This window comes from Anser brachyrhynchus (assembly GCF_964034855.1).
Source record: "Anser brachyrhynchus genome assembly, chromosome: 12".
Taxonomy (NCBI): domain Eukaryota; kingdom Metazoa; phylum Chordata; class Aves; order Anseriformes; family Anatidae; genus Anser; species Anser brachyrhynchus.
The window spans coordinates 19,053,571-19,079,167 of record NC_137707.1 but is presented as its reverse complement, the minus strand read 5'-3'; the positions used below and the strand labels follow the sequence as shown (position 1 = coordinate 19,079,167).

At 38.1% G+C, this 25,597-nt stretch overlaps 2 protein-coding genes across 23 annotated transcripts in view; one reads left to right on the top strand and one right to left on the bottom strand.

Moving 5' to 3' along the window:
* Positions 1 to 4,520: 4,520 nt before the first annotated feature.
* N4BP1 (NEDD4 binding protein 1) lies at positions 4,521 to 23,048 on the bottom strand. 4 transcript variants are annotated; one of them, XM_080552936.1, is made up of 8 exons: positions 22,769 to 23,048; positions 18,498 to 20,260; positions 11,303 to 11,433; positions 10,784 to 10,880; positions 8,871 to 8,978; positions 7,219 to 7,326; positions 6,976 to 7,032; positions 4,906 to 5,047 (listed from the first exon to the last, which is right to left on the bottom strand). In XM_080552936.1, the coding sequence occupies exons 1-7, from the start codon at positions 23,033 to 23,035 to the stop codon at positions 7,011 to 7,013; spliced, it is 2,496 nt and encodes an 831-aa protein (XP_080409062.1). In that variant the 5' UTR covers positions 23,036 to 23,048; the 3' UTR covers positions 4,906 to 5,047; positions 6,976 to 7,010. The 4 variants fall into 4 exon arrangements, with proteins under 4 accessions (XP_080409060.1, XP_080409061.1, XP_080409062.1 ...); XM_080552934.1 differs by lacking the exon at positions 6,976 to 7,032 and having other exon boundaries at positions 4,521 to 5,047; XM_080552937.1 differs by lacking the exon at positions 8,871 to 8,978.
* A 420-nt stretch (positions 23,049 to 23,468) lies between these two features.
* Positions 23,469 to 25,597, top strand: part of LOC308176790 (uncharacterized protein) — a 259,830-nt gene continuing 257,701 nt past the window's right edge. For all 19 annotated transcript variants that reach the window (XR_013938602.1, XR_013938603.1, XR_013938604.1 and 16 more), the window contains exons 1-2: positions 23,469 to 23,609; positions 24,113 to 24,242. The gene's annotated coding sequence lies outside the window, so the exon portion shown is untranslated. The remainder of the gene's footprint in view (positions 23,610 to 24,112; positions 24,243 to 25,597) is intronic.

The window sequence follows — 25,597 nt, the reverse complement described above, 5'->3', positions numbered from 1 at the left end:
TACCTGCTGCCAGCAGGTACTCAAACAGCAAACTTGTGAGTGGACCTTTATGATGCTTCCACGTTAATGTGTAGAAAAAGAACCTTGATTTTGCTCCATTCATTTCTGTAACAGTCTCTTCCTAGAGATGTTACCTACTCATATTACGGTTTCCATCTTAACTTTTTTTCATCAAAGAACAGCTTTCCCAGATATCACAATATTTTGACAGCTTTTCATGTTTTTTTTTTTTTTTTTCCATACAAGTTAACATTAGGAAATATACTAGTATTTTGCAGTAAATACAACTGTCTACTTCATATTTTCAAACTGATTTACTTTTTCCTGTTAGGTACAGTCAACTCTGTTTTCCAAGATGATGGGAAAGATGCGCACGACATTAATGCTGGTAGGAGAAAAAAGCCCAGATACCAAATTATAGGGGACACTGGGAAGCACTTGTCCTGGTTCCAGTTAGGACAGAGTTAATTTTTCCTCATAGTAGCAATATATAGGGGTGGCTGGCTGGGGTAGGGGGCCGGCTGCTCGGGGATAGGCTGGGCATCGGTCAGCGGGTGGTGAGCAATTGCATTGTGCATCACTTGTTTCTTACACATTATTATTATTAATACTATTATCATTATCACTATTATTATTGTTGTTATTATTATATTCCTGCCTTAATAAACTGTCTTTATCTCAACTCACAGGCTTCACTTTCCCGTTTCTCTCCCCCATCCCAGAGAGGGAGAGGGGAGGGTGAGCGAACGGCTGTGTGGTGTTTTGCTGCCGGCCGGGTTAAACCACAACAGCACTGTACAAGGACACTTGATGGAATTAGCTCAGGTTCAGCCGGAATGACAAGTTCAGGCTCACCATCAGTGTATTACTTGCTTGCAAAACCACATCACCTAATGTACACTTCTTCTGCCAGCAGAGAACCCAGCAGTATCTGCAGTGTGAGCTATCTAGGATCTGGAACACTGCAGGAAGCAGAGAGCTCCAAGATCATTACTTAGAGCTGGATTATGTTGGTCCCAGACTGACACATCCAGAGCACAATGGATATCTGAATTGCAGTTCTCTCTCTACACGAGGATCACAACACAGCTAAACCACAGTTACATGTTAGTTATTACACAGACAACTACTTGAATGTACTCAAGTGATTGCGATATTTTACTATTTTAGTATCGAGTTGGGCAACCACACGGGTATGCAGTGTGTTTTTTATTGCCCCTTTTTTTTTTTTAATCTTTTGCTGGTAAACTCAGGGCTATTCTGCCAGGTAAAAATTATACCTACCTGGAATTATAAGCGTCTTAGCCTGGACAACAAGGAAATTCTGAGCAGGATCAAAAAAATATTCCTTTCAGTAGAAATATCAGTAAATTGAAAGCTGTATTAGCAATATGTACCACCTCAGAAAATTAGTTTATTCTAGGCATCAGGAACATTCTGGTTACATTCAGACTTATGGACATCACACTTGGACTTTACCTTCTCCTTTGATCATTCCACTCTGAATACTTTGTACCGTTGATAAAGGAATGTCACAGGCCAACTTCCATGTGTAAGAAAAGCATATTTTCTTTGCCATAAAAAATTCTAAGAAAAAAGAAAACTTGTTCTGGTGCATTTTTACTTATGTTAGACTGAAGGAGGCTTTCTAGGCTGCTCTTCTTCATACAGGGCTAGTTCTGTTGTGCACTGAAATAGAGGATTTTATGGCTGTTTATATTTCCAGCAAGTAAGCGAAACCTAAGTGAAAATAAAACTGAAAGACACTGATGATTTTGTTTTAAGTGTGAGATGGAACCCTGGGTGTTGCTCTGTCATACAGCACAGCATTACAAAAGTTCCATCCATTTTGTTCTAGGAAAATCAAACCATACTGACCATGGTTGTCACTTTCCCCATTAGCAGAGATGCAATGCATAAAACTCAAACCTGAAGGCACAACAGAACCTTAAAAAAAGGAGGGGAGGAGGGTGGCAAAGAACCTTCGGCCGTCAGTAGGCTTCTGCCATCAAATTCAGTCATTTTTTTCATTAATCAGTCTGTACTCCATCTGGGAAAAAATGTTAAGATCACAGGTTTTAGATAGCTACTATTCCCAGCTAGGCTTCTTGTGTCATACAAAAGTAATCAGCTACTACTCCACTGAGCACTTGACACTACATCCCTCTTTAATTCCTTTCAAATTGGATGTTTAGAACAGAAATGAACGGCACGTTTGCATTTACTGGCATTGATGTAGCCCTTGAATTTGTTGCCATTTAGTGAAGACTCTACATATTCCATCAAGTCTCCCATACTGGATAGCAGTCAACATGGTACTTATCTTTTGCTGTCTCTGCAGGGTCATAGTTCAATTTTCTTCTTCCTTCCTTGTGACAAAAATTGAAAACGAAACCATACTTTATTTGCATCGCTGTACTATACAGTTCCAGTTTTTCAGTTGTGAGTATACTGATACACAAAGGAGATAGGGGATAGTTTGTATAGGTTTGGGCCCATTTTCTTGATTCTCCTGATAACTTCTAGAAAAGCCACTTAGGTATTAAGATGACAACCCCATGTCTCTGTGTCTCACACCAATGTAGAACTAAGCAGAATTATCAAACTCACTATCAGTCCTCCTCAGGATCCTATCCCTCCAGAAGAGAAGCCCTTATCTGATTGCAATTTACTCCCTTACTGCTTACTAGAACACCATCCCAAAACAGTGACAGCAGGCTTTAGGGACCTGCCTAAGGTTTTGTGGGGACAGACCTTGCTGAACACATAGGACTTAATAGGTGAGCATTGCTTCTTTGCAAAGATGTGCTGGTCAGAATAATTTTGCCCACCTGACCCATGAATCATCCCCTCAAGCATTCAAGAAAAAAAAAAATAAGCTCTGTCCATTTGGATGTACAACCATATTCAAATAATTTATTCATCCTCACTATTTTTTTGAGATGCTACAAAAATTGTTCCTAATATTTTTAGTTTGCTCTTGCTGCAACTCCTGTTGAGAGAACAACAGGACTGCCTTCTATTTCTGACCTCATAATGCATATGAAAAGGCCATCCAAGACAGACTTTCAACACCTGATTTTCCTCAGTATATCCCAACTCTTTTGCAGCCAAAAAAGTGATTTCAGAACCTAGCACGCTACTGGAGAACAAATCACTATTCATATGCTTTAGGGTAAAGCTAAGCATGCCAGAAGTTTAACACAGGCTCTGAACTCCATGTTTTCTTTTCAGTCTAATTTGATCACCTATCACAAGAAACCTGTTAAAAGGGCAACATGACTTAAGTGTGTTCATAGGCACAGTAACCTTCACTTTGCTCCTACTCTCAAAAGTCTCACTGGTCAGTTCTTGAAAATTATGTCCTCTTTCCACCCCCCATTTTTGGGCTAGATCCCAAAACATATTTGAGGGAGTGGAGCTGACTGTTAACTGCATCCTATTAGTTCTGCTCAAGATGGCGTGTCATTTCTATATAAACAGCATTGCATTCTGTTAATAGCTGATCACAGCATTCTTAGTTCAAATAGGCAGGGCAAAGACAAACAGAAAACAGCACAGATTGTTAAAGGTACTTAAGTTATTCTGAAAGTGTATTGATGGTCAGAAGAACTTCTAATTTGAAAGCAATGTTAATATCACAGATCTTTTAAAGCATTACAAGTAACTTCAACTGATGGGAGTTGTGGTTTTAAATTTTCCTGCTGAAGTCTTACTTCTAACTACTCTAACGTAGTATCCCACAATCTGGATGAACAAGTGCATTTTTTTTGGTCAGTGTCCATAGACTGAAGAGACATTTTAGCCACATATACAGAGCTTACTAGTCAGCTGTAATATCAGAAGACTGCTTAGCATCCCTAAGTTCTTCATATAATGTTCGGTTTTATCCATAGCAACACATACTGTTATCCGTCTTGCATTTTAATCTTTCTTTATAGAAAAACTAGCGCTTCTGAGTACAGGTCAGTAACCTTGCTTTAGAACACTACAAACCAACAGATGAATAATGCCATCTTGTGACAGTACTGCAACAGTACACCAGACTCCCACACAGCAGATCTTCAAATGGTTGTCCACAGACCTTATGAGCATAGACCATTTCCAAAATAAATGATGCAGGCCTAAGGAAAGCAGGTACACATATACATTATACAGCAGCCCTTGCATCTGGAAATGTTAGAAGGGTCTGCTTGTATTTTTATGGAGAAATATGTGAAGGTTTGTAAGCGAAGGAGGTACTACTATAAGAGCATAGGTTTTCTAAGAATATCTATACCCTAGATACAAAACAACAATATCTGACAGGTGCATGGCTTATCTTATAGGATCTTGTCCATGCATCTGGAAAACATATCTGAAAATGAGTCATTTTTAAACCTATGATATGACTTATCCCCTTAGAGTTTGTGTGCTAACACACTATTTGAAGTGATAGCAGTTCTTTAGAACTGCTACTGCTTTAACAAGCAATTAAAGGGAAGCAGAAGAATTTTTCATAGAAAATATTAATACAAATCTGTAGTAGCAGCAGTTTTTAATTTACCAAAAACTGGCATCTATTAGCAACAGAACATACACAAAAATACCTTTGTTTATACAAATAAAATTAGGTTCTGAATATTCACAAAGTGAAAGAGCAACATTTTTCTTCACATTGACATTCATTGTTAATCAGATCAGTTGCGATATAAAAACCCTGCATGGTATTCAGTCAAGCACCATGGCAGACAGTGCATTAAGATCTCTCATGAATGGGTGATCAGCTAGTATTTGATCAATCTTTTGTCTCTGCTCATAATCAGGAAATATTTTTCTCAGGGCTTCTCTTAGCTGTACTGTTTCTGAGGCAGATCTCTGGGGTGGAATTGCTAGACAAGCCTTCATGTTTGTTTCCAGCGGAAGCCACGTTGCTGAACAATCACCGTGTACTCGGTTTTTAGGCTGTCGACTGCTACTGGTTGGTTTGGGGACTTGCATGAAGAAAGGTGTCTCAGAAGAATATTGTCCACTGTTCTGTAAAGCTTTTTGTCCTGACAGAAAATCTCTGTGGAACAAAATTAAAGTTTTGGTTAAATTAAGGTAGAGGGAATGCTGTGTCTGTACAACCACAGAAGAAAAAAAGCCTGCAGCTCTTATACTTCACTGCTGCTCAGCTAGCTACTGACTGAAAAATGTGTATCCCTTGATTCCAAAAGTGAAGCAAAACTGTAGCTAAAACATTTTTCAGCTTGAGTCTGGCATGCTTAACAACATTAACTAACATTACCTAGGACTATTTCCAATATGGTGTGAATAATAGGACATTTACTTGGCAGAATACAGCAATAGTCAAAGCTCATTTTATGGAAGTATCAACACCAGTATCGAGCTAAATGGATGTACTGAACGCATATACTCTGACTCAGAACACGTGAAAACGTGGACAGACCAGAGGGCTTCAGCTGCTCCGCAAGATCATTCCTCATCTACATTTGTTCATGACTGAGAGCTGTCAGCTGTGCCCATTTTTAGGTCAAAGCCAGGTTTTTCTCATTTAATATCCTTAGTGGGGCAAAAAAGTTTTTCAGGATCTGAATACCTTAATTACTGAGATTTCATTTCAGACTATTTAAGAAGTTGTAGCTAATCAAAGCTGCTAAATTTAGGGCCAATTCTACTTCAGACATCACCAAAATAACACAGATGCATGAACTGGAAATCACATTACAGTCCATTTTCCTATGACCAGGGGGAAACTATAAAAATTACAGGGCTCTATTTTAAAAGCATTTAGGGTACCACCTCCCACTACTCAGCATGGAACAGTTCTCTAATTGCTTAAGATCCTTCCAGTTTCTGATCTTATGCCCAGCAACCAATGGTGCCATTTATGTTTTCTGTGTCATTTAACTCAGAAAAGTCACAGGGAAGGAACAAAAACTTTTTACACTGGCACCTTTTCTCTGTATTAAACAAACAAAACCCAAGACAGACCACCACAAACCCACAAACCAAAATCAATTTCCGGTTCCAAATTTCCAGGTAGGAAACCAAGCTCTTCTAGGCTCCTTTCAAAAGAGGTTGTTTCCCCCAACACTCCCCTTCCCTACTTCCACAATCACAGCCACCTCAGGACACACTGTTATCACTTGATTTTCCTTGGACACAGGCAGCTAAAACAATGTTCCAAATAACATCTCATAAGGGCTTTATATTAGAGCTTCAGTACTTGCCCAGCTTTTCCTTTTGCAATTCCAGTACCACATTTTCTTTTTTTAATGTCAACATTACACGGTTATCTTCAAGACAACCTACAACTTATATAGATATAGACATCTCCTCTTCCTCACAGTTTTTCAGTAGCCAATATTCCTGCTTATACTTTTCATTAATCCTGAAGTGCACGTGTTTGCATTTTGTATCACTGATTTTTAACTCCTTCACTTGTTTCTGAAAACCTCTCTCATTATTCTTCACTGTCATTAGTATTTATAATTTCTGAGCTGGTGAAAGAAGAGCAAAGATCACCTTAATTTCTTGTGCAAAAACAGTAAAACCATTCTCAAATCTTGGCACATAATGGAGAGCAAATTCATAGTTATGAATCCATGCACAGAGTAAAATAATCTTAAGTAACAATATGTTTATTAATATTAAAAATTATGAATCAAATATGAATGCACTTAATAGCAACAGCTCTCCAAAACGGATTTATCAGTACCATACCCTCAAGTGTGAAGTGAAATGCCTCTCCTGTGACAAAGAATATGAATTCAGAGTGTTTCTTTTGTAATACCCCTTGTCCCACTATGAATAACGAGTAAGTGATCAACCAAAATATTTTAAATACCACCACACTGTAATTAGCAGGCAGACCACCATATACCCAAACTACCAGTAGGTTTAGGCAATTACTAGCACGCTGCTTGGACCACCTTTACATGAAAGCCACCACAGTCAAAACCTCAGAGGAAGTTAAGGCATTTGTCTTACTTATCTTAGTTCTGAGAGAGATGTTGATGCAAATGTCACCAGCACTTTCTGAACAGACTGAAGTAACAGGGAAAAAAAACATGTTTTTGTTAAGCAACTACATGCTACAGTGTTTTGGTCTGATTTCACTGTACCGTTACTATATAGGTCTAAATAAGTCTTCAAGTGAGCCACAAAAACAGGTCAGTGCCCATTTGATATCATAACTGTCTCAAAAAAAAAAAAAGAAAACAGTGCTTATACCTGGAACAGCCTTCACTTTGAAGGAAGTCATCTAATCTAGGTCCGTTTCTTCCCAAAGGATCATCAGGAACCATAAATATGTCCCCCGCAAAAGTGTACTGGAGCAACCTGCAAGAGAGTTCTTTCAACAATCTTCGCTTGTTAACAATGAATTCATCACTCCCCACCCTTCACTTCCAAAGCACAGGACAACCTCTCTTAGAGCAAACACTTCCTACCATATCAGGAGCTAGTGAAGCTTAACTAGTGAATACCCACTTTAATTACAACCAGCATTCACTGTCAACAAAATTTTATGGGCGCTTATTCCCACTGCACTGCAAAGTACTGAGGGTTTTTGTTATTTTTTTTTGACAATACCTGTTGGGTGACTGCAGGGAACAGGATGGAATTTTCTAGATGATTAGAAAGGATTGTTTTTTTTTTTTTCAAATTTGTAAGGATCCTCAAACATGTACCAAAAATGCTCGTGTTATCAGAAAGCTGGACAGCCAACAAACATTGTTTAGATGCTTACAGTTAAGAGACAAGCCTTTTTTCTGGAATCATTTTGGGACAGTGAGAAATCTGCATTCAAAGAAACCAGTTCAACTAAAATTTGTCTGTGAGAAGAGGATTTGGTATAGTGGAATTTCCCCAGAAGTAAAACTAATAGCAGATGTTAACACAAGATCTTGAAAAAAAAAAAAACAAAAAAAACAAACCACAGCCTAAGAATGACGTGCTAAGTATTCTTGCTAAAGAAGCATATGAGAACAGAACCTGACTTGGGTAAAACTTGCTAAAGAAATAGCAAAAATATCTATGTGACTAGATAAGAACTCAAGCAAGTTTTCAATTATTTATTTCAGTATGCCTACGCAGAACCCAGTCACTGCTGTAGATGTATGCTCAGAAGGTTATCAGGAAAATTGAGAGACTAATAGGAAATTTAGGCAGATTAACAGAAGACCATCCTTTAATAGTAAGGGGGCCTGATCTAACTGGAGGAAAAAAAGCAACAACAAAAGAAGTTCACAGGAGAAACTATAATCCCCAGAGAATCTACAAATTGAAACAGCAATACTTGACAGCTAAGCAAACTTATCTAAACCCACAGGACACAACAATTGCAGGGAGACAGCTGCAGGGATATGTTGCAAGTGTTCATTACACTGTTTTGCCATGCCTATTTGTTGTACTACAGTAAGTGTGAGTGATTCTGAAACCTTAACAGTGACACTGTGCGTCTGCATCAGCCATTATATCTCCTTGAAGAAATGAAATGTGTAACAAGAAAGACTGTGAGAACGGACCTAACAGGATACTACTCTAACAGGACGTGACACTGAACTTCAGAAGAGGCATAACTTGGCTGCCATACAGAGTTTCTACTTACATGAGCAATTAAGAGATACTTATATGAGCAATTAACAGACATGTATTAGAGGATACATGAATAATAGGCACATTAGGCTACTCAACACACAATTATAAGGCCATTAATCAAAGTAGTGAAACAAACAGTAATTTCTTCATTTCTACCAGAATTGCATCACAGATTACCTTCCTGTGGGACTTTTTTTTATTTTTTTTTTTATTTTTTTAATTATAGTGCCTACAACTGTAAGGACAGACATCCTTTAAACTTTCATAGAAATCTAAGTAATTACCTTTTCTGAATAATTTCTCTCCAGGCAAATGATTCTGTCACAAATTCTCTGAAGTTATCATTAGTCACAATGACACCTCCAGTTTTATCAGCAAGATGTAATAAAAATCTGTAACATTCATTTCCAAGACAGTTAAGGTAGTCTGCTGTGCTGAAAATTGTTCAAAGATCTAGAAAACTAAATATTTTCACCATCCAAAAGTAACTTATTTACATGAAAACAAACATTTGAATTACCAGAAAATTACTTCATTTTGACCCATTATATAGCTTTAAACAACAAAGTTTTAGGTAGCATTTATTTATTTAGTGCAGTAGAATCTTTATGGAGGCTTTTTTCATTTGTGGGGGGGGATGACAAACACCACAAAACCACAACCCCCCCCCAAACCCACAGATTCATCTGATTCTGAGGTATTTGTAGACGTACATTGCTTGCTTTACAAGAGTACAATATTCACTAAACATTCTAACCCAAACTTATTTTTGACATACCTTCTTGTTTTAACTTTAATGTCTGTGTCCTCCAAGATAGTATTATGCATGTTACTTAATTATTTGCTTTGTCAACATTTGCTAACAGAGTGCTGCTATCATTTCGTTGTTAAATAATGACAAACTAACTATTAATTTATTTAGAAAAACCCATGATTTTTACCTGTCTGAAAATAAGCTTTTTGCTAGCTGAAACACTGTGTGGAGACTTTATCAACAAGATAATAGATGTTACTTTTTTTTTTTTTTGAAGACAGATGGTTACACTTCTGAACAAAATGCAAATATGTTATCATAACATTCATTTCCACAGTAATCTCAAGTAAAATTACTGCACCTGCACAGCATTATATATGAAAGCCAGGTGTATATAAAAATATTAGTGTGTAACCAACTCCAACTTGGCTGTCTTCTACAAACTACTGGGATTGTTTTTGCTACATCATTAAGAGATTGGAGTTCCTCTGTTTTAAAGTATAGAGCACTTAATTTAGCTTTTGCATATCAAATTTTGCACTCAGGTACATGATTGTACAATTAACAAAATAAGCATTGCCCATGGTGTAAAGAACTTGACAATTCTGCAGTCAGAGAAAAGTATGACTGATTATTAGTTAGAACACTGCACTTGCTGTCAGGAACAGTTTCAAAGCTACCAACTGCTCATCCAAGCACAGTTAGGAAAGATGGTTGTCGAGGGGAAAAAAATCAGCACAAAACCCCCTTAACCATTTTGTTCTTCTAACTGTGTATCAAGACTGGCAAAATTTGGCAATACCAATGAAATCACTAGCACACCCTGCTACACCCACAATAAGACCTAAAGCTTAGTAGCGCACTGTTCATTGAAAAATGATTCCCACAGTCTGAAGCTAAACTTGGTTGCTGAAATTAACTTGGAAATTGAATAGCCCACACATTGTTACAAATACACTGGAACAAGTATACGCCTGTATTTATATGCAATAATGACTTAAGAGAAAAAAAATATATATTACCTGAACAGTAGCTAATTTATGTTAGTGCTCCCCAAACTTAAGAGATAAATCAATTTTCAGGGGATTTATCAAGGGATAAATCAATTATCAGTAAAGCATAAAAACCTTACTGGAAGATTCATTTCTTCCTCAATGTAAGTCATGACATTTGAAATGGATTCACTTTTTTTTCCTTACAATTGCCATGAGAATTTTCAGAAATTCATAGAAAGTAGCAAACAGTATGTACAAAAATATTCAGAGATTTACTTTCTTGCACTGTTATAAGAAAATTTTATAAATAAAGCTCAGTCTTGTGCTGAATGCACAGAGCTCTGTTTAGACAGATTGAACAGCTGGCCAGTACTACCAATCATGAAGTACTAAGCTTTTACAACCATTAGTTGGGTTTAAAGATTTTATAACTATGCATATTCCGCACCTGTCATCATGAGCAGCAATCCTTGCTCCCAAAACCATCCTTGCAGGGGTTAAAGACAATATTCCAACATCCTGGAGCTGCGTTAAGAAATCCTGTTCTGTTAAAACATGAAACAACTGTTCAGTTTTAAAAACAAAAGCTTTCCTCTTAAGCTATTTATAGATGACAATTAGTCTGATATAATTATCAGAGAAGATGGGTTATTTTTGTACCTATTAATTTACAGAAATGACATTGATAGTTGGAGAATTACTAATATAGAAACAGAAGAGGAAGATGTTGAACAAGAAATTAAAGGGCAAACAAAAATAATTAAAAGAGGGCTTCCACTTATGGTATGGCCTAGCAGTTAAACAGCATTTCAGAGTGCCTCACACTGTACGTTGAAATCAGATTACTCATGCTGAACAGCCAAACACTGCTCATGCTTTCTTTTTCATTTATTTTCACAGAAATACCCCAATAATTAGTTACAATTTACTTTAAATAAAGAAAACATTAGGAAACTATTTGCCTTACCTGTAATGTAAGGATCTCGTCTTGTTCTCCACTGCGGAACAAATACAGTAATATTTCTGTGGCCACGTTTCCAGAAGTAATCAACAGCTATTGCAATTCCTCGACAGGAGAAGAATTTCTTTAAACCATGACTTGGGGAGGAACGGAAGGAATGGGAAGAAAAAGGTGATGAGATTAAGTTCACTAGAGTCTATGAATATAAAGAAAACAGAACAGAACATCGCAATGTGAAGTTGGAAATTATACCTACAGCCTCAGCAAAATAAAGGTTGATTAATGTTACAGATGAGGAATCTTATACATTGAAAAATGTCTTTTGCACAAGAAGAGAATAGAAATGTCACCTGCAACTTAACATAGCTCAGTCCCCTTTAAGTTTTCTTAGCACAGCAATACCTAAGTAATTAGAAATGGATTTACCTTTAAAAAGAGGCTAATAGCAATGGTTTCAAAAAACCTATTGGTTATACATTAAAACAATCAGCACGTATATATGATAGTTCCAAATACAGTCCTAATACAAAATGAAACAAAACCTTTAAGTGGTATCCCAGGATTAACTCTAAGAAATTCCATGATAATCTAAGACGTTAGGGCCTCCTTTCCCTCCATTTCAACCAACTCAGTTACTATTTTCAAACAAAATAATGAAACTTCTCTGGAGAAAGTTCCAAAACACTGTATGCGGCAATCCTTTCTCCTTTAGAAAGTAAGATGCTCTACTTGTTTTTTGCAACTCAATTAAGTGACTTCCATGAAAATCAACAATTGCCTACTATGAATGATGCAGAGGATGGAGTTGATAACCCTTTAAGGTTCTTCCCAATATGAATTATCCAATGATCTATCCAATTATCTATTTAACAAATGGCAGGAAGTCCTCCTTTGTGTGACTAGACTCCAGGAATTGAGCTTCAAGAGAATAAAGAAACACCATAAAATAAATCACAGAAGATGGAACAAAAGCTACCTCTAGAATAAACTCCTACAAAACACCTATTAGGAGCTTACATAAGGCTAAATATATTAGAGGCTAGACTTAGACAAAACAAAGACATACATAGAAAAGACATTTAGGCTGATTAAAACACACTATAATTGAGAACTGATGGCATAAACATACAAAGCATCTCTTACAAAGTAATTCATATTCTATATTTTGAGTTAGATGTTCAAAGACTGTTCCAACAATCACTTTGTAGTAAGTGGTATTCATATTTTAAACTGTTCTTCAATTAATGTGTAATGTTAGGCTTAATATAAGCCTAATCATAAGCCTTATTAGTTTTGAATGAAATCGTATCTTTAAACCCCTAGTTTAACCAACCAGGAAGTCTTCTAAACCCTAAGTTCTCTACAAGATCTCCATTCAAGTATTTTACAGTGAAATTCAGCCTTTAGTAGGATTCAAGAAACCCCTTTCAAATTTCTGTATGCCCTTTACAATAAATGTATCAAAATGTGAATCTATTAAGATTCTGACTAAGTTCAGAGAGAAGCATTTTATGCAGAAGGGCAGAAAAATCAGTAAGCTACATCTGAACTATAAAAGGCAGAACATCTGACTTACTAACAGTTTGGGGGGGGAGAACAGATATGCTACACTTGTCCTACTAAAATTAACAGCAGAGAAAAATCTCATCACAGGAGAGATTCCTCATAAGCCTTCTAGATCAAACCTAAGGGCAGTCATTGTCCCTCTAGTTTAGTGTTGGATATCCCACTACAGTAACCCGAAAAGCTTTGTTAAATACTTTTACTATTTAAATGGTTCTCGGCTGGACTTCAAGAGATGCAAAGGTCTCAATGTTCATGTTGAACATGCCTTCTCTACTTCTCCATTCTCCCGTTTTAAACCTTTACATCTGCTAACTACTACATGACTGTATTCTCAATTTTTAAATGTTTTTTTTATTTTTTTCTCAAATTTTAAATGTTTTCACGCAAGGCAGCCAGAAAGAAACCCACAGCAGCAGCTCCTGATTTGTACCCCATGATCACCAACTTCCGCTCGAAAGCGATTAAAAATAAAAAGCAAGTATGCTATTAGAAACAATACACTTTCTCAAATACCATGTAGAATTAAGCTAGGCTGTAACACGAATAAATACATTAGTGCTAGATAAGCAGAAATCTGATACTTTATTTGAACTAGGTAGGTGTTTGAAGGACAGCAGGCCATCACAGCAAGGTGGTCTTTTCAAGACATCCATCTCAAAGACTGCACCTGTTCCCTAACTGCCACTGTAAATACTATCAGCTATCCAAGTTATTTAAAAACCTAGGATGACCCTAAATAGGTATTTCTAAAGATAAAGAAGAGATGATCATGGAGAGCTTAAAGCAGCAAACAGCAGATTGCTTTCCAGGACACGTAAAGTCTTCCCTTTGGTTCTGTAATGACATTAAGGAAAGCATGTATCACAATTCACAAGCCATTCTAGCAAAAATTCTAATTCCATCAAATTACTTTTATTCTGTTCTGAGTTTCTTCAGCAATTTAGTAACATTTAAAATGACCTGCTAACTATCTGGACACTTCAGTCTACCCTGAAAGGTCTGTTTTTAGCACAGGAAAAGAGGCAGTTTTAAAAAAATACTTCTTAGCAGTTGGAGTAAACTGGGCTCCTTCTCATTCAACAAATACTGAAACTACAGTTAGCATTAATATATTAATGTGCAGTTTTTACTGGGCTGCATGTGACAAGAGAACAATTCTTCAGCTTCTTGTAGTTTTCCAGAGTTAAGACCCAATGCAAGTGGAGATTCAAGCCCATTCAACCTTAGTCCAAGCTTGTGAGCAAAGCATTTGTATCTGCCTTAAAAAAACCAGGCATGACACTTAGGGTGCAAAAATACATATGAATGGAAAGGGATGTCCATAACCTCAAGGTACTGAGAAGCAAAACTGAACACAATTCAAAGCAAAACTGAAAACAATTCTTCACCTTCTAAGATGTAAGAAAATAACAAGGCTTGATTTAGCCAGAAGGAAGCTACAGAATAACTACGTTAAAACAACAACAAAACACACAAAAAAAACAAACCAACACACAAGCTCCCCTGCATTGATTCAGTAGGATGTTTAAACATCTATCATTCTGCTACTTTTGGTTGGTTCCTCCGCCCACTGCTTTACCCACCCACCTTTTTTTTTTTTTCATAAGGAGAGTTTTCATATAGTTGAGCAACAGGAGGCAGATGTTACAGAACCATATTTGGGGACTGTCTGTACATCAGTGGGACCCAGCTGCTCCACCCTTCAGCAGTGGTCTCCTAAGTACTAACCCCAGTGGGTACACAAGACAATCCATTGGGGCAAGCAAAGAAAACATGAGAACTTCAGTAATGCACATATACTTATTCATTTGTCAATTATATACATGTATTGGGGGGGGGTGCATGCTCAATTTTATTTATTTATTTTTACTGACAAGGATATACAAACGAAAGTCTGGAGACTCTGGTCTCAGCCTTCAGAGCACTAAGTGGGTGCTTATTCACTGCCTTGTTAATTCATTGGTTTTAGGTGCATTTGGTTGTTCTTAAAGCAAACACAGTCTCAAAACACCATGTTTCATACTATGCTTTATCTTCTGACATGTCATAAACATTCTTCTCTGTAGGAAGAACTATACATTCTCTTACAACAGAATGCTGAGTTTAACAGTTTCAGATTAAATATGTAGATAAAAAAATCTCCCTGCACTTAGAAAAAAAACAGACAAAGAGGATGTGGTATATTTGTTAATTTCTACATGACCCCAACAATTTACATTTCTCTTCCACTAATACACGTTTGGGAAATGTTTCTAAAAAATTCAAGGTAGCTTATGACTCAGTTGTGACTTGCACTTCTACATCACTATTTCCTAAATAACAGAGTCTGAACAATGAGGAAGTACGCTTGCTTTATGAACTGTTTACTGTAACAAGATGCTGTACTTGAATTAAGGCAGCGACAAGAGTAATGGATCATGTAGGGCTTCCCCTTCAAAGCTAGCAAGACTGCAAGTCAAATGTCAGAAGACCTTACTCACCTAATTTGATTAATCCTTCAGTGATTGACTTTAAAAGTTTTACTGTTGTCCCTCTCAAACAAGCTCTATGCTCTTTAATGTGTGCAAATCTATTGTAAGGATGATCACCACCTTCAATTAGTTGTCACTTGGTAGGAAAGGTTACATATTTGAAACCTTCCTGCACCCCTCCTCATAAAGTTACTTAGATTTACTTTTGACAATTAGTCTATGGCATAGATTTCTGGACTAACTACAATTTTTTTTTTATGACTACATTACTATATCCTTGTTCCTTAACTTGCATTTGAAGCTAAGTCATTTAAAAAGTATGCTTTGTTCTGAATGGGGGACAAATGGTGACCTAGCAGGAACATGTGCAAATACATACAAAGCCTGTTGAAAAATAGGTAATAAGGTATTGTTATATGAAATAAGTTTAAAGTACCAGCAGCAATATTCTTGAATATTTGTCCAGGAATTTCAAGGTTATCGTATGTTACATGTTAGAAGTTGAGACTGATCCCCAAACTTGCTGAAGAGCATTAACAGTTCTAAGAGCACTTCACAAAAATGTCTCAAAATTTCAGTTCTTAAGCAAAACTCACACATATTATTAGACAGATGTTGTGCGAAGAAAAGAAGTTAGAAGCATTTATTAGCACTAACAATTGAGGAAGTCTGGGTATTCCATAAATTCTGGTAAAGCATTTAGGATTTCCAGTAGACTCTTCATAACCATGAAACAACAATAACCAAGGGCATCTTTGTCCATCTCTTTGAAACTAGATGCATCTTCGCCCCCAAGAAAATTGTGTGCATGCAAATGCAGATCTGTGTTTATATAGATGCATCCATGAAACTATACGTGCTGTCAGCTGTCAAGAATAGCAAATTCATTTTAGGACAAAACTTTGACATTATTTTCTTACAGTACATAACTTTATAATCCACCCCCCCCCCCCCAAATATTTTCTTCCCCTAAACAACATATAAATCCATTCTTTAAGGAAACTTCTTTTATCTAATAGCTAGAAATAGATGACATCTTAATCAGCCAGACACATTTTTCTCAGCATAAACGGGCATTGTACAGAATTCCTGGAATCTCTGGTAGTATTCTAGCCTACTATTAGAAAACATCCCATTCAAGAATTAGTATCCCAGATCTAGCTCTTCTAAGACTGATAAAAGGCTCTTCAGGATTTCTGACCTTTCAAAGTAAGCTCTTTTTTGGTTCTGGCAGCAAGGTTTCCATTTGAAAACTAGTGTTTGTACTCTGAAGGATTATGCATGTTTAGCAGAGAAACTTTGAAAACACACACACACTTAAATAATAAGTTCTCAGAGTAAGTTTACTCTTACCTATTGTTACATTTACCAGTGGAGCAGAAAGACTGTCAGAGAAAAAAAAGTTTGGTCTTAAAAATTACCACTTCCTCATTAAGAAGAAATCCTGCATAAAACTTATTACTGCTCACACTTTCACGTTCTAAAACTATGAAAACAGTCTCAAAGCAAGCACTGACAAACAGTTTGACATGCCTGTCAAAACTACTTAGTATAAAGAGAAAAAAAAATAATTTTCTTCCTGACTAGAGAACAGCAATCAATTCAAGGGTAGTTTTGATGAGACAAAAGTTAAAATCAACCAAGCAAAACACTAAATTTTTAGAGATATAGGTTCTAATTGATTTTTGCTATTCCAATTGGTTATGATAGTAAACTTAAAAGAAAAAAAGGAAAAGAAAATGTAATTGGCAGCACTCTCCAAAGTTGCCTACAATGAAAACAATGGGAAAAAAAGGAAAGGGAATTAGAAGATATCTATACTAACAGAAAACCCCTGCATCACTGTCAGTGAAAGGGATTTCTTAATCTTTTAACTGTGCCCATTTCATAGGGTTTGTTTGTCTGCATACTGCCTTGTCAGCCAATCTATTAAAATTAGCAAACAGCCCTGTAATTGTGTATTGCTGTTTGCATATGTTCTTTCAGATAACAGGAGTAATAGGAGATGAGGTACGTGCGTGCTCACACAGTTCCTTATTCTGAGAGTTTTTTGGATGGATACCTACATTTGCAAAAAAAAAAGAAAGCAGATTCAAGCACTAATATGCAATGTTGTCAAAGGACAAGCATGTTACTATTATACAAGAACTGCCACTTTAAAATTGCAAGACTCTATAAGCAGAAGTGGGAAAAAACACACTTTACTCTTAAATTGATGGTAACTCAATTTTTCTCTTAGGTGCCAGGAGAGCAAGTTAAGTTTCATGCATAAAATTGCTTGCAACAGAGCTCACTGAAATTACTTCGGACTGACGCATTATGTATCGAGATGGAACAGATTATTCCAAGTAGGTAGCTTTAAAAGAGCACACATCAGCCTTCAAGTTTAACAGTTGCATAGTAAGAAATACTGTAGAGTTAACTGATCTTTCATTTTCAGAAGTCTTGTTATCAAAAAGGATCCCATTTACCTCTAAGGTATAGCTGGTTTTAGATTCCATCACCCTGTTATTTTATTTTTTTTCAGATTTTAATATTTGGGTTTCATGTATCTGAGCTGTTTTACAAATTACCAACGTTCTACCAGAGAAGAATAGTTTGGACTTAAAAGGCTATAGGGTAAATCTTTCCAAGAATATTGCAATCACCAATCATTTTAAATCAAACCTTTCCATATTCTAATTAATCAACTTCAAAGCATGGATGTTTTTTAAATCAAAAGTTAATCCTACAAGAATTGTTTCATGATACGTCTCAACCACACTATTATTAGTTGAATTTGTGTATTGCTCTAATTGTCACACAACGAATCAGCTAAAAACTTCTCAATTTCCTTCTACGCACTGTATCTCAACAGTGACTAATTTTCAACAAGTCAGTCATAAACATGACTTATTAAACGCGAAATAAAAACTATAAAAATTGCAACGTGTTAGAAATTAAAATGGCTGTTTATCTCACATAACTTTTCATTAATAAACTTTCCCATAACTAATCTATGCAGCCACTACCAGTATCTGAAGGACCCCACACAATACACGGACTGCTGATCACCAAGAAACTAGTTAGCAAAAACTTTACCTATGCCACAGCAGCCTCCTTATTCCAACTTCATTTGAAAGTTTATTAAACTTTAAGAGATAGCTGATAAGAACAATACTTACGACATTGCAACGTTGCTTCCATCAATAATGATATGTTTTAAATACGGATTCCCAGGTTCGTTTTTCAACTCCAGCCTGTATGGCTTTTTGAGAGATTCCAGGAATCTTTGAACCCCGGTAACTGAAGGATCAATATGACGTCCGTATGGTCCCACCGTCTCTCTATCAGGACTTGAAGGATGTATTTTTACATGGGCTGTAGTAGATTTGTCAAAATCTGATGTTTGGAAAGTGTGTTGGTTGCGCGATCTCACTTGAGAAGAGCTGCTGTGTCCTAACTGGTCCTCAGCAACAGGATGAAGATTCTGTACAGCTGAGAGCCCTGCAGATTTTTGCTGAGCTGCAGTTTTAGTCTTAGCTGAGATACGCTGCATATCCGAGCTCCCTCTGGCTACAAAATCAACATCTTTTGGAACTCCTGACTGTATATGGCTGAAAGTTATAACACCATCAGTTTCTGTATCACTTGATGTTGAACTGCGATTCTTACCAGAGCAGTAAGTATCTCTTTGCTTACAGCATAGAGTTGAACTCTTACCAGAAGGAGAAACGGGTTTGCATATCACTGTATGCATTTTATCTTCTCCATCAGCTTGTGTGCTTGACACATCTCTTATATTGTGATGTTCATTTTTTGTCTCCTTTGAAGCATGACCGGATTTAAGTAGATTTTTACTGCTAGAAATGCCTTTGTCTTCTAGTTTTTGTGAATTATTTGTATTACTTCCTAAAGGAGGATTTATAGTTCTGGGTTTTTGAGATGATAGTTCATGTTCTTTTTGAAATTTTAAGTTTTCCTTTTCAATTTCTTCTAGCAACGTTAATGGTTCCACAGATTGTCCTAGAATGCCAATAACTTTTTCTACAATACTCTGGGAATAGCCCATTGTTCTGAAAAAGTTCACAAGAATCTTATATTCCATTTCCTCACTGATGTCATCGTCTTCTTTAATAAAGTAATTGGGATCATCTAATTCACCACAGCTATCTGAAAGCAAATCAATAACTGCATCCTTCTCAGAAGGATCACTGTGGGAAGTGGATTTCATTTCCTGGTCATTTTCCAAAGAGAATTGCTTTTTAGGGAGCCTTTCCTCAGCATCAGAGGATCTTCTTTTACATGATTGCCTTTCTTTAGGCACAACTGCCTCTAATGAAGGCACAACATTTATGGGAACAAAACTTGTCTCAGGAGCATCAGAAAACACCGTGTCCATTTGCTTTGTAAGTTCAGTTACAGGTGTCCCAGCATTGTTTCTTGCTTCCTCACCACCTGTTCTTCCATCTCTGTTTGTAACAATTACTTTGGAAGCTTTGTCCTGTAAAAACTCTGTTGGACTCTCAGAACCCGTAAGATCTATGATATTGCTCTCTGCCTCACAACATTCAGTTTGCGTGAGACTTAGGAGTTCTCTTTTCAGTGAGCTAGGCAAAATTAGCAAATCCATTGTATATTTATCTGCATGTGCTTCCACAAATTGTCTAAATTGCTTTTTAATCTCTGATTCATTGTCACTTGGTAAGCTTTCATTATTCTCGAAAAGGTTCACAAACTGCTGAACATGACTTTGAGCCATAACAACAGCCTCTGCACCCCCTTTAATTATAAGCAGTCCTATTTCCAGCACTGTTATATCAGCACAGGTATCCTGAATAAGACTGTTGAGAAACACACTCTGTGCGCCAACAAAAATGCAGTGCATGTCCTTTGGGTAGTACTGCTTTTCTTCGAGTTCAGGCTCACACAGTCCCTTAATATACTCCTAGGAGGAGAAAAGGACAGCAGAATGAATACTTATGAAAAACTGACACACAAAATTATTCAGTAACAGACAAATACATTAGAAAATAAAGCCAGCACAGCAAATGTGACGAAGTAAATACTGCCAGTAAACCAGGTAACAAAGAGAAGTCAGGTGTTAAAACAGACTTCATGGAACGTAACTTCCTTTGTCATCCCATTCTTTATAAGTTCACTTGAAACTGACAGTAACGGAGAATATTAGTTATACACACTGTATTATGTACTTTATTAATGCAAAAAATCCTTACCATTCTTGATTCTGAGAGCTCTTCCTATCTGGAAGCCCTCACGATCATACAAGTATAGGCATTGCCATTTGTATCTCAAATTTAAGAATGGTTAAAATTTTAGTATTTGCACCAAATTCAACTTTACTGCTAATATTTACAGAGTAACTTATTCTATTGGGCTCCAGAACAGAATCTATGGTATATACAGAACTGAATAAAAAATTGATTAGCTAGCTTTCAATTGTGCCACCCCTTTTTTATTTACTAGGTCAACTCATTTGAAACAAATCTTGATTTTTCCACACAGTCTTTAGCGCAAAGAGTGCAAGCATTTATTATTTAAAAAGACAAGCCAGAACATATTTGTCATCCCCATTCTTCGGTCAGACAATACACACTGCATGAAGTGTGAGGTTGTAAAGACAGTTTCTGAAGAATTTCCAAAGGCTTATTGAAATGGTATTCTATACTTGTAAGTAGTTATTATGTGTGTTATTTGTTTTGTACTTCTCACTGTGGTATGGCAATGACATAACTAGTAGCCCCAGTAGTATGCATTAAAATATGTCCTATCAAAAAATTATGCTAAAACACAAGACAAAAAACACTATCTGGACTCTGGAAGATTACATTAATAAAATACATTTAAATTTTAAAGCTACAAGTGACAAAAAAGACTACTACCAAAAAAAAAAATCAGACTCTAAAAGCTTAGCAGCAAGGCAGCTTTTCACAAAGCTTTGGAACACAGCGTCTTGAAAAAGCAGATGATACTGACAAATGATTGAGAAGCTAGTTCTGAGTTAAACATGGAAAGCATAACTGGAAGTTATTTTTTTTATTTATTTAAATAGGTTAAAGATATCACATTATGATTTTTGCCACTCAGAAGTTACTATAATTAAAGTAAATTCACTATACTGCCTCATTCTATCATAGTTCAGAAATTTTGTCAAAACACTATATTATTTTTTCAGTCAGCATTATTTTTCACCAAGCTGTCCCTTTCTGCACTTAAAATCGTATAATACAGTGAAACCAATTTCTAAGCTGCAGTCATTGCATGTGCAGATTCCCAAGCAGGCCAATTTTTATAGTCTTTCCTTACTCTGGGAATTTGAAACTCTCTTTTAAACGAAACTGATTTCTCTTTTAAATGAAACGGTTCATTACAAGGTAACCAACAACACAAGGCCACTTTCTATCATCTCTGAGTCACATCAGAGTAAACATCGAGGCGGGATGCTTCAACACTGTACTAGCACAAACTGCTTCTGCAACAAATCCACAGAATCATGTTTTGTCCCTTAGCCATCACATGACTGCTTTTGCTGAGATTAAAAAGAGAAACTCAAGATAGGGTCTGAAGACTGCTCTGCACGGAAGTGAAATGTCTCCCATACCCTTTCAAGTATGTAGAATAAGAAGCATTTTCCATGTGACCAAGAAAAGAAATAATTAGAATATTAAAATCATCTGCTGTTTTTCAGGAGGAATATCCTTTACACTACCTGTAGCAGTTTCTAAAGTCTCTGAGCCCAACTGTACAAGCAAATTGGCTTAGAGCCAGAGTCAATTAATCCAACAACCTTAACGTTCATAATATTTTTCCCAGAAGTTTTATGCATTATACAGGTAAGGAAGCAAGTATTTAAAAGTGGAATGCAGTTCTGAGAGTGAATTAAGTCATAAAATACAAGCTAAGGATCCCCACCAATTTATGGCTTCACAGCAAGTAGCGTTACAAGCAAAGACGGGAACGGCCTAGACGACTCTTTTTTAGTTAGTTTAGCGCTCGCTTAGGAAGAGAGCTATGGCCCGGAGGGCTGGCCCTGCCGGCTCGCACACCGAGGACAAGCCAGCTCCACGAAGCTGGAGCCCTGCCAACAGCTGCCTGAACGCCACGGAACGGGCTACGTGTGCAAGGCACCGTGACACTTGGCAACACCCAGCCGGTCCCCAGCAACTCCCCGTGCAGGGCAGGAGGAGGAAACGCCCGGGGGACGCGCCTTGGCCGCACAGCCGCGGGCCCCGTGCCAGGCGCCGAGGCCCCTCGCAGCTCCGCCGCCATCTCCCAGCGCAACCGCTCCTGAGGCGGCGGCCGCGAACTCGGCCCCGGGCGTTTCTCTTCCCCTTCCTCCGCCCGCGTCAGCGGCGCGGGGCGGCCCTGCGCGCCCGGAAGGCCCCGTTCTCCTGGCCCTGCAGGCAGCGTCCCCGGCCCACCCGCATCCGCGTACCTTGGCGCAGCGCACCGCCTTGCCGCCGCCCGCCAGCTGCACCCAGATCCTGGCAGCGGCCGGCGGCCGGCCCGGCGGAGGGAGGGAGGCCCGCCAGTCCTCCTGCGCCCCCAGCACGGCCAGCCGCACCTCGAACAAGCCCTCGATTCGGCCCCGGCTCCCCTCCAGCAAACGGCTTTTCTCCGCCGGGACGGTGAACTCGTCCGGCCCCGGCCCCGGCCCCGGCCCTGGCCGGGAGCCGCAGCCCGCCCCGCAGCGAGTCGCCATCAGCGCCAGCCGCGCCGCGCCGCGCTCCGGCCTCGCATCCCGCCGGGCCGCGGGACAACAACACGGGGAATCCCCGGGCGGGCGCACCGCGGCCGCGCGTCATCACCCCGCGACGGCAGCAACAACAGCGGTGGCACCACCCCGTCTGCGGCCGCGCCGCCATCTTGTGGAGGGCGGCGGCCGCCGCACCCGTCGCTCGGCTGGGGCTCGCTCCGCCTCTCGCTGCTCGCTGGGGCAGCTTAGCCCAGAGCAGTGCAGGGCGCGGGGTACGGCACCTCCCGCTGAGCTCCGCCCCGCGGTTCTCGCCTTCTCAAAGCGCCCCGAACGTGCCCTTCCGAGCGCTCAGTCCCGGGCGCCCTCCTCAGCCCCCTTACGGAGTCCCCCTCACAGAGACGGTCCTGAGGAAGGCAGACTGGGGGGGGCTCCTCCGGCCCCCCTGTTGGGGACAAACCTTCCCTTCGTACGCTTGTATAGCCCAGAGGCTCTGTATTAAGTCACGGTTGTGCTCTGCTGTCGTCGTGATGGATTTCATTTGGAAAAAAAAACAAAAAACAAACCACCACATGCGGAAAAAGTAAGTCATCCCCTGTGATCGTAAGGGGAGCAGTACGGTTCTACCCAGCCCCACATCGTTAACTTTGATATAATAAAAATAGAATGATAAAATTTGATAAAATAAAAAAGACAGGTATTTGCTTAAAAACAAACAAACCAACAAAAAGAAAACACCCAAAACAAGCAAGCAAACAAAAAAATCTTAAAATGAAATGTAAAGGATAAAATTAGTTCATATAAAGTAGCTCTGTGGCTTTACTAGTCTTGAATGCCTGGAGTTGATAAAACTGAATAACCGTTGCAGAAAGGAGTAAACATTTAAGTTTTTTTTTTCTTTCTTTTCTCACCATTGACAAGTATCTTGTGTTCTCCCTGATTATTTGATTCCCATTTATATCATCTATCTCTTTGTCATTACTGTGAAATTAGTTTTTGGCAGCTGTTCATTAAATGTGGCCTCCAAAGGGAGGATGAATGTTTTATGGTTTTGTATCTAAATCTACTTTTTTTTTTTTTTTTCAGTACCCTTCATGCTACACTGGAAAAGAATAAATATATAATACTGTTTCTCCAAAGACATTTGTATCCCTATTTAGAAACTTCTTAACCAAATGAGAGTTTGCACTTAGGCAGCACATCTGAAAATCTCCAGGTATGGCTATATACTTTTTGCTACCTGCATTTAAATTTTTATTTCTCTCAGTGCAATGTAATTTTTGTCTGTGGCATGGTTAAATGAGTGAAGTTACATCTGTGCATACTGTGTTTACACACATCTATGCATTTTAAACAGGATATGGTTCTGATGTTGGGTGCCATACTTGAAAAAAGACGCTCTATTTTCCAGAAGATATATATATATATGTTCTTAAAGAATCCCCTTACGTGTAGTTTAAACACTTAGGTTTTGCTCTCCTGTCAGTTACATTATTCCATAACACTCCCTTTCTCCAACATTCACATTATGTAATGCTCAGCTGGGCAATTTCTTGAGGTGATTGGTGCCATCAACTGTTAAATTGTGGTCACTGCAGCCGTTGTTGCATTATAGACCATTAACCACACATGAAATTATAAGCAAGAAGCTTTATATTAAACAAACAAACAAACAAAACCCCACAAAACACAGTATTTTGAGATACAAAATATAATTAACAATCTGAAAGAAAATGCTTTTAATGCTTTTATTTCTTTCTACTATGTCAACACTGCCTTTTGGAAAGTCCCAGGATAGCTGAAAGCTTGCTGGTTTCAAAATAAAGTGGATAATGTTTAGTGCTCTTTATACTTTCTTTTGGTGTTTTGCCACACTTGTTGTTATAAAACTTGTTCTCAGAGCTGAATTTATTGTAATCTGTATAATTCTGAAATAATTCTTTATAGTCTGTGTTCAAAGGTGATTTACATCATTGCAATGGCCTGCAACTGCTTCCAGGGAAGTCATTCTGAGTGACTGTGGTTCTGTAAGATATGATAAGACTAAGTAGCATGTGACATTTTAACATACAAGACAAACTAAAGCCCTTTGTAAGTGGAAAAGACTAATGCTATAGAAAAGGCTTACTTCTGTTTACAAAGACAGATGAATGTTTGTAAACAGTTGGATTTTTTGGGGCTTTGAATGTTTGTAAAACAAGTTGGATTTTTCTCCCTGCATTGTTGTGACTGAGAACTAGAAAAAATATTTTGATTATATCGGTTACTTTTTTTTTTTTTTTTCCATTTTGAAACTGCAGACTTAAGCTTCCTCATACTTCGGAGGAGTTGCAAGCCTCTTGTCCCAAGCTTATATTCAGGTGTACTAAAACCAGACATGCGCTAGGTTGAGAACACCAGAAATTCTGTTACTTTTTATAATAGGCTGCTTACAAAGAGGATTTGTCAAGGAAGAAAGACTATTCCAACCTACAAGCTGTTCACAGTAGAATATCCAGAATGATAGGCCCTGTTCAGTTGGAGGGGAGATTTCAGTTTCCTGACCTTTTGGGCACATCTCCTAAGCTGACT

What these genes read in the sequence shown, in the direction of transcription:
- N4BP1 (XM_080552934.1), bottom strand. Translation starts at nt 23,035, where the DNA reads ATGGCGACTCGCTGCGGGGCGGGCTGCGGCTCCCGGCCAGGGCCGGGG. An exon ending in ACGAGATCCTTACATTACAG is followed by an intron (nt 10,881 to 11,302) that starts GTAAGGCAAATA and finishes ATGTTTTAACAG; the next exon opens with AACAGGATTTCTTAACGCAG. An exon ending in AGAGAAATTATTCAGAAAAG is followed by an intron (nt 7,327 to 8,870) that starts GTAATTACTTAG and finishes ACTCTCTTGCAG; the next exon opens with GTTGCTCCAGTACACTTTTG.